Source organism: Schistocerca americana, chromosome 2 (genome assembly GCF_021461395.2).
Source record: "Schistocerca americana isolate TAMUIC-IGC-003095 chromosome 2, iqSchAmer2.1, whole genome shotgun sequence".
Lineage (NCBI taxonomy): Eukaryota > Metazoa > Arthropoda > Insecta > Orthoptera > Acrididae > Schistocerca > Schistocerca americana.
This window is the reverse complement of record NC_060120.1, coordinates 672,758,042-672,772,707: the sequence shown is the minus strand read 5'-3', so window position 1 is coordinate 672,772,707 and position 14,666 is coordinate 672,758,042. Positions and strand designations below refer to the sequence as shown.

Genomic DNA, 14,666 nt, shown 5'->3' with positions numbered 1-14,666 from the left:
AGGATGAAATCGACGGATGTAAAGGTAATTACAGGGGTAGTTCAAGGAGTTATCGCACTTCTTTGAAGTACGCCTGAACTTACATAAATTTTCTACTGGATAACATTGGAGACTCTGTGGCTGTTCACAGGAGAAACTGTTGTCTACAGGAAGGCGGCAATGCCAGAAGACAGTAGCAAAATACATGAAGTTGTAAATAAATGTATCGTAATGTGAATAAACAGGAGAGGAAATTCACTACTATTTCAGTGTACTATACATCCGGTCGTGAAAGCCTTCATACTATGAACTACCAGCCACCCAATCGAGCAGCTACGGACCGAAATAAAGGTCCCGGAAATAGCACGAATAACGACCTAGATAGAGGATACCCTTGCAGGACACCTCGGCGCACTTCTACATTATGTGATCAAAAGTACCCGGACACCTGGCTGAAAATGACTTACAAGTTCGTGGCGCCCTCCATCGGTAATGCTAGAATTCAATATGGTGTTGGCCCACCCTTAGCCTTGATGACACTTTCCACTCTCGCAGGCATACGTTCAATCAGGTGCTGGGAGGTTTCTTGGGGGATGGCAGCCAATTCTTCTTGGAGTGCTGCACTGAGGAGAGGTATCGATGTCGGTCGGTGAGACCTGGCGTTTCAAAACATCCCAAAGGTGTTCTATAGGATTTCAGTCAGGACTCTGTGCAGGCCAGTCCATTACAGGGATGTTATTGTCGTATAACCACTCCGCCACAGGCCGTGCATTATGAACAGGTGCTGGATCGCGTTGAAAGATGCAGTCGCCATTACCGAATTGCTCTTCAACAGTGGGAAACAAGAAGATGCTTAAACATCAATGTAGGCCTGTGCTGTGATAGAGCCATGCAAAACAACAAGGGGTGCAAGCCCCCTCCATGAGAAACAAGACCACACCATAACACCACCGCCTCCGAATTTTACTGTTGGCACTACACACGCTGGCAGATGACGTTCACCGGGCATTCGCCATACCCATACCTTGTCATCGGATCGCAACAATGTGTACCGTGATTCACCACTCCACGTAACATTTTTCCACTGTTCAGTCGTCCAGTGTTTACGCTCTTCAAACCAAGCGAGGCGTCGTTTGGCATTTACCGACGTGATGTGTAGCTTATGAGCAGCCGCCCGACCATGAAATCCAAGTTTCCTCACCTCCCGCCTAACGATCATAGTACCTACAGTGAATCCTGATGCAGTCTGGAATTCCTGAGTGATGGTCTGGATAGATGTCTGCTTATTACACATTACGAGCCTCTTCAACTGTCGGCGGTCTCTGTCAGTCAACAGACGAGGTCGGCCTGTACGCTCTTGTGCTGTACGTGTCTCCTCACGTTTCCACTTCACTATCACATCGGAAACAGTGGACGTAGGGATGTTTAGGAGTGCGGAAATCTCGCTTACAGGCGTATGACACAAGTGACACCCAATCACCTGACCACGTTCGAAGTCCGTGAGTTCCGCGAAGCGCCCCATTCTGCTCTCTCACCATGTCTAATGACTACTGAGGTAGCAGATATGGAGTGCCTGGCAGTAGGTGTCAGCACAATGCACCTAATATGAAAAACGTGTATTATTGGGGGTGTTCGGATACTTTTGATCGTACAGTGTATGAGGGGTAAAAGACGACCATTCACGTCAGTAGACGCCTGAATACCAGTAATTAGAACGGTCGCAGGTTCGAATCCTGCCTCGGGCATGGATGTGTGTGATGTCCTTAGATTGGTTAGAAGTTAAGTCCCATAGTGCTCAGAGCCATTTGAACCATTTTTTGAACGTCTCGAGCGCTATTTAGAAAGATCACGAAGGACAACATAATAAAATTCCCGACTCCTCCTCATTTCAGCCGCTTGATCAGCGCTTTACGCATGAGTGCAGTGTGAAGCCTAGGTCCGACAATGGTAACCCACCCGTAAACGAGCGACAACCACTCGCGAATGGCTTGCCTGCCCCCGCACGGCAGAGTTGATTTCGTCCAGAGAGAGGGGTCGGTCAGATGTAAAATATTTTGCTTCTAAATAGGGTGAGAAAGATGTACCCGCTACGGGACGTGGTTAAGTCATTGAAACTGGCAGGAATAATTATTCAGTTGACAGAAACTAGTTACATAGGGAAGCAGACAAATAAAAACTGTCGAGTCGACTACTACAAGTAGCTGTAAAATACATAAACTGCACTAATGCGGGATATCTGCAGATCCAAGCATTTTGGAGACTCAACGACGCCACAATATCACTAAGTTCACGAGTCTGATTCACAGGAAGTAAGACGCATTTCGATCTTCCCCAATCCAAATTTTTCGCGGATTTTGACGAAATAAATTAATGGCATCTTCCCAATAAAAACGCGAGCAGTAACATCTACGACCAGATCCAGATGGAGCACAAAGAAAAATTAAGGCGAGATCATAAAAACTACACCCTACACGCTGACCATCGTCCACCGTTTCAAAATCCGTCAACGGAATACCGTCCCTACGCAACACGGCCATTCCAGGAAAACTTTCCGGCGCAACGTTAAAAAACACAGAATCCCTGGGGAGACAAAACTCATCAAATAACACTTCTGTCATAATGGATTAAGTAGTAATGGAGAGCTTATCCTACCAACATTTGTGATAAAAAAAAACGTATACGCCTGGATTAGTTAAGACATGTGATGCATGGAAAGAGGAATAGAAAAGAATTTATGCATCACGTTCCGCTCCCCATAACACCGGCAGATGGCGGAGAAGAAGGTACAAGATTCGAGGCCTCCCCGTGGGAAGTTCCAGGTTCCACGCTTTGTTTTTTCCGGCACGACGCTACACCTCAGGTTGGTTCAAATGGTTCCAATGGCTCTGAGCACTATGGGACTTAACTTCTGAGGTCATTAGTCCCCTAGAACATGGAACTACTTAAACCTAACTAACCTAAGGACATCACACACATCCATGCCCGAGGCAGGATTCGAACCTGCGACCGTAGCGGTCGCGCGGTTCAAGACTGTAGCGCCTAGAACCGCTCGGCCACTCCGGCCGGCACACCTCAGGTTGAAAACGTTGTTTCACATCACGTAACTTCTTGACGCAGAAGGGTAGGAGGCCCATCAAAGGTCCGCTGCGGGAGGGGGGAGGGGCAAGGAGAGGACCATCCCCACTCCAGTCAACGGAATGCGAGAAATACAACTGGGAGCGACGAACACCACCATCAGATAAAGAACAGACAGACAATGCAGCGTCTGGCGCCGTCTGCATCATCTGACTCCCCGGAAGAGAATCCGTAGTAACCTGTTGCTCCACCGTACCAGAACGAGGAAGGGATGATATTTTCAAGAACACTGTAAAGGCAAAACAACAGACGATGTCTCCGATAAATAATCGGAACTCACCGTAACACACGATTCTACCGGCGGGGGACAGTACGCAAATGCAACACTCATTTCAACGCCATCAGAAACAGCCACGTCACTCCTGGCAAAACAAGAACCGCAACTAGCGTAAGTATTCAAAGTATCACCACGGGAAGAGGCACCCGCAACCATTATCTTCCCGGAGAGGCGAGATTTGTGAGCGGTGGTTTCAAAATCTTCACCTTTCTGAGTCCGCTGGCTTTTAAATTATGGTACCGATGCCGGCGCCTCTACGGCAGCTGGGGTTACATCTCATCATGCCAGTAAAAGCGGAAAGTCGGGCTTAGTGGGGGTAACGTCTCCTCAACATCTTCTAAAGGTGGAGAAGTACTGACAGCAGATTGTGGACACACTAATTCAGCTAATGTCAACGGACGACGTTTTCCAGAACACGACTTTAAAACCGTATCACGACGCAGATAAAAAATGGCTCTGAGCACTATGGGACTTAACATCTATGGTCATCAGTCCCCTAGAACTTAGAACTACTTAAACCTAACTAACCTAAGGACATCACACAACACCCAGCCATCACGAGGCAGAGAAAATCCCTGACCCCGCCGGGAATCGAACCCGGGAACCCGGGCGTGGGAAGTGAGAACGCTACTGCACGACCACGAGATGCGGGCCCGACGCAGATAACTGGATCTGAGATGGCCAATTTCATTACAAAGGAAGCAGGTCCCTTCTTGCCTTGGTATGTAACATGAATCCGGTAACCACAAACAGTCAGATGTGAAGGAGTATTCTTTTTTTGAACACTCGTTTCTACTGTTCGGATGTCACGTTAACTTTGTAAGTGGTGTTGTGAAGACTAGTGTTCCTGCCAGATACGCCGAACGACTCCAAAGGGAAGTACCGCCGCCTTAAGAAATAATTCGTCCACTTCGGGTGGAAGATTGTAAATTACAACTGGAATATACTCGATAGCTGAATTTGCAAGAAGGACTAGACTAACGGAACCATCACGGTGTGTAAACATCGCTGGAGAACCAACCCGAGAGAAAAGCCAATCTACTTGGAAGCGATCTTGAAACTTCACAAAAATGTGTGCAAATCAGAATCAAAACAAGCAGTATCTATTCTGATCAGATGTAAAGCGAATCCTATCAACCAACCAATCGTGAATTTCTAAAGAAGCGAACGTACCACGACGATAAATATTCTTGGGAGACTCGACAGACATCATGGCGCGGGCAGAGAACAAATCAACAATAAACTCAGCTACGCAAGAACGATGCGACACCAGCTGATACACGCACATGACAAACACACCGTTCGACACACGCGGCGCTGTGGCACAAGCGGAAGTAAGGACAACCTGCTGACTCGACGTGCAGACTCGATGTGCAAGGTGGAGCTGCAAAATGGTCAATTGCGCTACAGCTTCAACAAGCAACTGTACTTTCGTAGGTGGCATACACTGTATCAGGGCTGTATCTACAAATGCCAGTGTTTGATACGCAAGTTGTAGCAAAAAGACGCGCTTTTGACAGATCTTCATTGTGCCCTAGCATTGAAAATGTGTACTTTCGTATCACACAAGTTATAATACTAAAAACAGCATCTACAGGAAAACTTTACCAACTGATTTCCCGTCGTGTTATTATAACAAATCAAATCGTAGGTAAGACGACGCGTTTTCGAGAGATGCTCGATTTGTCGATGCTTTGAAACACCTTATATTCATACCACGTACCTTGTGAGAAAGAAAACCCACCAAATACGATGTTTAACGCCATACAACATGGCGACTCCTGCTTGTACCGTAAAACGATGTCGCATCTGATTGGCCATGTTCCTCTCTACGAGGCACAAATCTGACATGCCAGATTCTTCCTTTCACGCTGTGCAGTGTACTGGAACGTGGAATTCCACGCTGTGACGTCAACAGCACCTCGTCCGCGTGCCTATTCTTGTCCCGTGAGAGGAGGGCTTTAACAAGCATGAGACCATTACGGAGATGTTCAGCAAACAAGCTCGTTGTGCATCACGGAGAGGTTTACTGCTGAACTTCTGCTTGTGTACGTTCGAAGAAGAGTTGAGCAATATTTGCATTCCTCCCACATACGTCGCCCGAAATGATCACAATGAGAAAATCAGAGAAACTGGAGCTCCTATGGGGGTTCGCTAACGGTTATTCTTCCCACACGCCATTCGCAAATGGAATAAGGAAGAGGGGGGGGGGGACAGTAGAGGTACCAAAAGTACCCTACACACACCGTAAGGTGGCTTACAGAGTATAAATGTAGACGTACTATAAGACAGCAAATGACTGCGTGTCCCATCCTTGTCAAATTAGTCCTGCAGATAGGCAAACGCCTATAGGTCTACGTTTGAGTTGGGTTCGTTGTTCTTATGGCGCGTACACAGTAGGGTAACGAAGGCCAACTAACGTCTTCGTTGGCCGAGATTTGCTAAAAGTGTACGGGCGGCAAATCGTTGCCATCGAAGTAGTTGACCTTGGTTGCGGTTCCGCTTGCTGGCGGTAACATCAAAGCGTTGGAGATTACTTGGCGTTGGAAACCTTCTCGTTGAGTGGACGCCGCGGCGAATGTTCGTTGGTTCGGTCGCGATTTTCTGTGTCTAGTGCCTCTAGAACAGGTTTGTATTTGTTTCCCAGGACAGCCACAAGTCACACTTGATGTGTTCTATTGACCAGTTTCACTCTTTAATTTAACAAGGGCATCATGAGAAACACTGGAATTTACAGTTTAAAGTATAATAATCGGCTGTCAAATTAAGGAGAGAAACCATTAGATAAAACATACTGAGTGCGACTTGTGGCTGTCCTGCGAAACTTAATTTCCACAGTCGCTGTTTCTCTGCGGGCAGTGCCTGCTCTTGCTATGGGTCTGTATTTATTGTGTTTAAAAATACAGGAGTACAGAGTGCGACATGGCGAGAGCATTAAAGTTGATAGAATTTTATCGTGAACGGGAACGTTTACGGGCCCCTACGAACTGCTACTATATGTTCAAATGTGTGTCAAATCTTATGGGACTTAACTGCTAAGGTCATCATCGGCCGGCCGGAGTGGCTGAGCGGTTCTAGGCGCTACAGTCAGGAACCGCGCGACCGCTGCGGTCGCAGGTTCGAATCCTGCCTCGGGCATGGATGTGTGTGATGTCCTTAGGTTAGTTAGGTTTAAGTAGTTCTAAGTTCGAGGGGACTGATGACCTCAGAAGTTAAGTCCCATAGTGCTCCGAGCCATTTGAACTATTTGCTAAGGGTCATCAGTCCCTAAGCTTACACACTACTTAACCTAAATTATCCTAAGGACAAACACACACATCCATGCCCGAGGGAGGACTCGGACCACCGCCGGGACCAGTCGCACAGTCCATGACTGCAGCGCCCAAGACCGCTCGGCTAATCCCATACAGTAACTGCGATTATAAAAACAAACTGGAAAGACTAGACGCTTGGAGGGAAATAACTCAGCTATTACACAGTGATATGCACGATATGAAAAGGAAAATGGTGTCTTTATTGACATCTTTTTGCCGTGAACGACAAAGCGAATTTGGGAGTGACTCCTAACTTTCCACTGCAGGTTCAAAAATGGCTCTGAGCACTATGGGACTTAACAGCTGTGGTCATCAGTCCCCTAAAACTTAGAACTACTTAAACCTAACTAACCTAAGGACATCACACACATCCATGCCCGAGGCAGAATTCGAACCTGCGACCGTAGCAGTCGCACGGTTCCGGACTGCGCGCTTAGAACCGTGAGACCACCGCGGCCGGCTCCACTGCAGGTAGGACTCTTTTAAAGAGATGTGTTATCTTTGGAAATTTTAGGGCCCACACAATTCAATAACAATTCGAGATCCGTAATTTTGATTAGAGAAAGAATTATGAAGTAGCCCATATTCCAATACAGTCAACTTCGATTCCATATGGCCGAATCCATTGGCCCCAAGTAAGACCTTCGTTTGGTGTGGATGAGATGCGAACGCCAATACATTGGCGACCAGCGTTATCGGGCGAATCCAGTCTCTGTCGTTCGTTGGCCTGGTGTGCACGAGCCTTTAAACTGTAAAATGGTACCACAATACTGTATTTCCAGAGTCTTAGAGCGACCGACGAATGAGTACAGCTGCTACTACTACTACTTCTACTACTACTACCGTTGGGTGCAAGCTCTGTGATGGAGACATGAGAGTAGGCCGAGGTGTATCACGCACCCCGGATGTCTCGGCGGGAAGCGGAGCTGATGGCGGCGGCGGCCTGCCTGCGCAGCAGGGGGTTCCCCTGGCTCTCCTGGGCGACGCGCGCCAGCAGCTCGGGCAGGAAGCGCTCGGGGAAGTGGTCGTGCGTGAAGTAGGGCTGCTCCATGAGGTCGGCGGCGGACGGCCGGTGCGCCGGCTCGGCGGCCAGGCACAGCGCCAGCAGCTCGACGGCGAACGACGGCCACGCGGGGAAGGTGCGCGCCAACGTCTGCGCCGGCTCCTCGGCGGCCCGCCGCAGGCCGCGCAGCAGCGGGTTGCGCGCCACCAGCTGCTGGTGCCGCGGCGCCAGCTTCCCTGTCCCACCCACAACCCGTCACAGTTAACCGGGCTAGTCAAAGTTTTAATTATCAACCTGAAAGAGTAAAGTTACGTGCCGTAATTAAATCTCCGGTTTGTTTGCGGGTACATGGTTGCACTCGTTACACACACCGTAGTACTGGGTGGTTATCATTAAAGTGCAGCTATTCATAGAGGTCCAGTGTGAGCTTAATTATCGTATGTCAGCGAAACTTGGTAGCTATTCTAATCTACATCTGCATTGATACTCCGCAAGCCACCCAACGGTGTGTGGCGGAGGGCACTTTACGTGCCACTGTCATTACCTCCCTTTCCTGTTCCAGTCGCGTATGGTTCGCGGGAAGAACGACTGTCTGAAAGCCTCCGTGCGCGCTCTAATCTCCCTAATTTTACATTCGTGATCTCCTCGGGAGGTATAAGTAGGGGGAAGCAATATATTCGATACCTCATCCAGAAACGCACCCTCTCGAAACCTGGCGAGCAAGCTACACCGCGATGCAGAGCGCCTCTCTTGCAGAGTCTGCCACTTGAGTTTATTAAACATCTCCGTAACGCTATCACGGTTACCAAATAACCCTGTGACGAAACGCGCCGCTCTTCTTTGGATCCTCTCTATCTCCTCCGTCAGACCGATCTGGTACGGATCCCACACTGATGAGCAATACTCAAGTATAGGTCGAACGAGTGTTTTGTAAGCCACCTCCTTTGTTGATGGACTACATTTTCTAAGCACTCTCCCAATGAATCTCAACCTGGTACCCGCCTTACCAACAATTAATTTTATATGATCATTCCACTTCAAATCGTTCCGCACGCATACTCCCAGATATTTTACAGAAGTAACTGCTAGCAGTGTTTGTTCCGCTATCATATAATCATACAATAAAGGATCCTTCTTTCTATGTATTCGCAATACATTACATTTGTCTATGTTAAGGGTCAGTTGCCACTCCCTGCACCAAGTGCCTATCCGCTGCAGATCTTCCTGCATTTCGCTACAATTTTCTAATGCTGCAACTTCTCTGTATACTACAGCATCATCCGCGAAAAGCCGCATGGAACTTCCGACACTATCTACTAAGTCATTTATATATATTGTGAAAAGCAATGGTCCCATAATACTCCCCTGTGGCACGCCAGAAGTTACTTTAACGTCTGTAGACGTCTCTCCATTGATAACAACATGTTGTCTTCTGTTTGCTAAAAACTCTTCAATCCAGCCACACAGCTGGTCTGATATTCCGTAGGCTCTTACTTTGTTTATCAGGCGACAGTGCGGAACTGTGTCGAACGCCTTCCGGAAGTCAAGAAAAATAGCATCTACCTGGGAGCCTGTATCTAATATTTTCTGGGTCTCATGAACAAATAAGGCGAGTTGGGTCTCACACGATCGCTGTTTCCGGAATCCATGTTGATTCCTACATAGTAGATTCTGGGTTTCCAGAAATGACATGATACGCGAGCAAAAAACATGTTCTAAAATTCTACTAGAGATCGACGTAAGAGATATAGGTCTATAGTTTTGCGCATCTGCTCGACGACCCTTCTTGAAGACTGGGACTATCTGTGCTCTTTTCCAATCATTTGGAACCCTCCGTTCCTCTAGAGACTTGCGGTACACGGCTGTTAGAAGGGGGGCAAGTTCTTTCGCGTACTCTGTGTAGAATCGAATTGGTATCCCGTCAGGTCCAGTGGACTTTCCTCTACTGAGTGATTCCAGTTGCTTTTCTATTCCTTGGACACTTATTTCGATGTCAGCCATTTTTTCGTTTGTGCGAGGATTTAGAGAAGGAACTGCAGTGCGGTCTTCCTCTGTGAAACAGCTTTGGAAAAAGGTGTTTAGTATTTCAGCTTTACGGGTGTCATCCTCTGTTTCAATGCCATCATCATCCCGTAGTGTCTGGATATGCTGTTTCGAGCCACTTACTGATTTAACGTAAGACCAGAACTTCCTAGGATTTTCTGTCAAGTCGGTACATAGAATTTCACTTTCGAATTCAATGAACGCTTCACGCATAGCCCTCCTTACGCTAACTTTGACATCGTTTAGCTTCTGTTTGTCTGAGAGGTTTTGGCTGCGTTTAAACTTGGAGTGGAGCTCTCTTTGCTTTCGCAGTAGTTTCCTAACTTTGTTGTTGTACCACGGTGGGTTTTTCCCGTCCCTCACAGTTTTACTCGGCACGTACCTGTCTAAAACGCATTTTACGATTGCCTTGAACTTTTTCCATAAACACTCAACATTGTCAGTGTCGGAACAGAAATTTTCGTTTTGATCTGTTAGGTAGTCTGAAATCTGCCTTCTATTACTCTTGCTAAACAGATAAACCTTCCTCCCGTTTTTTATATTCCTATTAACTTCCATATTCAGGGATGCTGCAACGGCGTTATGATCACTGATTCCCTGTTCTGTACATACAGAGTCGAAAAGTTCGGGTCTGTTTGTTATCAGTAGGTCCAAGATGTTATCTCCACGAGTCGGTTCTCTGTTTAATTGCTCGAGGTAATTTTCGGATAGTGCACTCAGTATAATGTCACTCGATGCTCTGTCCCTACCACCCGTCCTAAACATCTGAGTGTCCCAGTCTATATCTGGTAAATTGAAATCTCCACCTAAGACTATAACATGCTGAGAAAATTTATGTGAAATGTATTCCAAATTTTCTCTCAGTTGTTCTGCCACTAATGCTGCCAATTATTAACCTAGTTCGGTTGTTTAGTGTAACCTCCACCCATAATAATTCCCAGGAACTATCCACTTCTACTTCACTACAGGATAAACTACTACTAACAGCGACGAACACTCCACCACCGGTTGCATGCAATCTATCCTTTCTAAACACCGTCTGTACCTTTGTAAAAATTTCGGCAGAATTTATCTCTGGCTTAAGCCAGCTTTCTGTACCTATAACGATTTCAGCTTCGGTGCTTTCTATCAGCGCTTGAAGTTCCGGTACTTTACCAACGCAGCTTCGACAGTTGACAATTACAATACCGATTGCTGCTTGGTCCCCGCATGTCCTGACTTTGCCCCGCACCCGTTGAGGCTGTTGCCCTTTCTGTACTTGCCCAAGGCCATCTAACCTAAAAAACCGCCCAGCCCACGCCACACAACCCCTGCTACCCGTGTAGCCGCATGTTGCGTGTAGTGGACTCCTGACCTATCCAGCGGAACCCGAAACCCCACCACCCTATGGCGCAAGTAGAGGAATCTGCAGCCCACACGGTCGCAGAACCGTCTCAGCCTCTGATTCAGACCCTCCACTCGGCTCTGTACCAAAGGTCCGCAGTCAGTCCTGTCGACGATGCTGCAGATGGTGAGCTCTGCTTTCATCCCGCTGGCGAGACTGGCAGTCTTCACCAAATCAGATAGCCGCCGGAAGCCAGAGAGGATTTCCTCCGATCCATAGCGACACACATCATTGGTGCCGACGTGAGCGACCACCTGCAGATGGGTGCACCCTGTACCCTTCATGGCATCCGGAAGGACCCTTTCCACTTCTGGAATGACTCCCCCCGGTATGCACACGGAGTGCACATTGGTTTTCTTCCCCTCTCTTGCTGCCATTTCCCTAAGGGGCCCCATTACGCGCCTGACGTTGGAGCTCCCAACTACCAGTAAGCCCACCCTCTGCAACTGCCCGGATCTTGCAGACTGAGGGGCAACCTCTGGAACAGGACAAGCAGCCATGTCAGGCCGAAGATCAGTATCAGCCTGAGACAGAGCCTGAAACCGGCTCAGACAAACTGGAGAGGCTTTCCGTTCAGCCCTCCGGAATGTCTTTCGCCCCCTGCCACACCTTGAAACGACCTCCCACTCTACCACAGGTGAGGGATCAGCCTCAATGCGGGCAGTATCCCGGGCAACCACAGTCGTAGTCCGATCAGGGGATGCGTGGGACGAGCTGGCCGTCCCCGACAAACCCCCATCCGGACCCCCACAGTGATGCCCATTGGCAACAGCCTCAAGCTGTGTGACCGAAGCCAACACTGCCTGAAGCTGGGAGCGAAGGGATGCCAACTCAGCCTGCATCCGAACACAGCAGTTGCAGTCCCTATCCATGCTAAAAACTGTTTTGCAAAGAACGTCTGAACTAATCTACAGAGAGCGCAAACAAATCGACAAAATTTAAACGGTTATTAAAATACAAGATTGCCTAGTAAATGCAGTAATGCTGCTACTTGCGCACTGCTGACACTGCTCGGCGGCGGAAGGAGACTAAGCGAAATTACACTATTCAGGTACTAAAACGCGATGCTACACTCTCAAATACTATAATACGCCCGAAATTTATGAATTAAACAATGCAAGTACCAAAAACACGCTAAGAAATTAAGAATTAAACTATGTAACAAATGCGTTAATGCGGCACGGATTTAAGCAGGGAAAAAAATTAGTTCAAATTGAGGTCAATAGGATGAAATCTGGCGCTGTGAGTGCAGGAAAGATTTATAGAAATGTATCCATGCGTAGTGGATTACGAATGGGACGTAGGCAGAAAAGGTTAAAGAAGTAATTAATGTACACTACAGGCCATTAAAATTGCTACACCACGAAGATGACGTGCTACAGGCGAGAAATTTAGCCGACAGGAACAAGATGCTGTGATATGCAAATGATTAGCTTTTCAGAGCATTCACACAAGGTTGGCGCCGGTGGCGACACCTACAACATGCTGACATGGGTAAAGTTTCCAACCGATTTCTTATACACAAACAGCAGTTGACCGGTGTTGCCTGGTGAAACGTTGTTGTGATGCCTCGTGTAAGGAGGAGAAACGCGTACCATCACGTTTCCGACTTTGATAAGATCGGATTGTAGCCTATCGCGATTGCGGTTTATCGTATCACGACATTGCTGCTCGCGTTGGTCGAGATCCAATGACTGTTAGCAGAATATGGAATCGGTGGGTTCAGGAGGGTAATACGGAACGCCGTGCTGGATCCCAACGGCCTCGTATCACTAGCAGTCGAGATGACAGGCATCTTATCCGCATGGCTGTAACGGATCGGGCATCCACGTCTCGATCCCTGAGTCAACATATGGGGACGTTTGCAAGACAACAACCATCTGGACCAACAGTTCGACGACGTTTGCAGCAGCATCGACTATCAGCTCGGAGACCATGGCTGCAGTTACTCTTGACGCTGCATCACAGACAGGAGCGCCTGCGATGGTGTACTCAACGACGAACCTGGGTGCACGAATGGCAAAACATCATTTTTTTGGATGAATCCAGGTTCTGTTTACAGCATCGTGATGGTCGCAGCCGGCCGGTGTGGCCGAGCGGTTCTAGACGCTGCAGTCTGGAACTGTGCGACCGCTACGGTCGCAGGTTCGAATCCTGCCTCGGGCATGGATGTGTGTGATGTCCCAGGTTACTTAGGTTTAAGTAGTTCTAAGTTCTAGGGCACTGATGACCTCAGATGTTAAGTCCCATAGTGTTCAGAGCCTTCTGAACAACTTTTTTGATGCTCGCATCCGTGTTTGGCGACATCGCGGTGAACGCACATTGGAAGCGTGTATTCGTCATCGCCATACTGGCGTATCACACGGCGTGATGGTATGGGGTGCCATTGGTTACACGTCTCGGTCACCTCTTGTTCGCATTGACGACACTTTGAACAGTGGACGTTACATTTCAGATGTGTTACGACTCATGGCTCTACCCTTCGTTCGATCCCTGTGAAACCCTACATTTCAGCAGGATAATGCACGACCGCATGTTGCAGGTCCTGTACGGGCCTTTCTGGGTACAGAAAATCATCGACTGCTGCCCTGGCCAGCACATTCTCCAGATCTCTCACTAACTGAAAACGTCTGGTCAATGGTGGCCGAGCAACTGGCTCGTCACAATACGCCAGTCACTACTCTTGATGAACTGTAGTGTCGTGTTGAAGCTGCATGGGCAGCTGTACCTGTACACGCCATCCAAGCTCTGTTTGACTCAATGCTCGGGCGTATCAAGGCCGTTATTACAGCCATAGGTGGTTGTTCTGGTTACTGATTTCTCAGGATCTATGCTCCCAAATTGCGTGAAAATGTAATCACATGTCAGTTTTAGTATAATATATTTTTCCAATGAATACCTGTTTATCATCTGCATTTCTTCTTGGTGTAGCAATTTTAATGGCCAGTAGTGTATAATGTTGATTTTATTATTATCTGCCGCTTACACAGTTTGTTCAGTGTGAACACCAGAGACATCAACAAAATGTTATACAGCGACAGATTTGCACCTGGAGGTCAAAACTGGAACAATTTTTTTCTGCGTAAATCGGTTCCTCGTTAATGCAATAGAATATCTACCACTACAGGAGCCAGAAAAAAATGGCGAAGGCAATTAATAAAGTGAAGTATTGTCCGCAACTGCTCATATCCATTTAAAATACCCGTCGAACCGAGGCAACAGCCGAAATATTGTAGCTATCAGGCCAGTCGAGATTAATTCTTTAGCCGCCTAATCACCGTGGACGAGGGCACTATGACCCCGAGACAAAGGGGCAAAGCAACCAGAGGAAACTTGTGAATTCACCACTCTGAAAACGGCAAAGACCGAATCATCATCGGGCAAGGTGATGCTGAGTGTCTTTTGGGGCTGTCATGATGTGGTGGACCAGAGAGTGTCTTCCCAGAATGAAAAATTGCAGAGGATGTAGCGGAAGAAGAAACTGAAGTGACTCAGCAGGATATAGAAAGAGTGATTGAGAAACTGAAGAAT

The 14,666-nt window shown here is 47.7% G+C and overlaps 1 protein-coding gene across 1 annotated transcript in view; it reads right to left on the bottom strand.

Annotated features, from left to right (window-relative positions):
* LOC124594818 (cyclin-dependent kinase-like 5) overlaps positions 1-14,666 on the bottom strand; it is a 353,935-nt gene that overhangs the window by 94,487 nt on the left and 244,782 nt on the right. Inside the window, exon 6 of the mRNA XM_047133262.1 lies at positions 7,606-7,944. Coding sequence (XP_046989218.1) covers positions 7,606-7,944 — 339 coding nt within the window. The remainder of the gene's footprint in view (positions 1-7,605; positions 7,945-14,666) is intronic.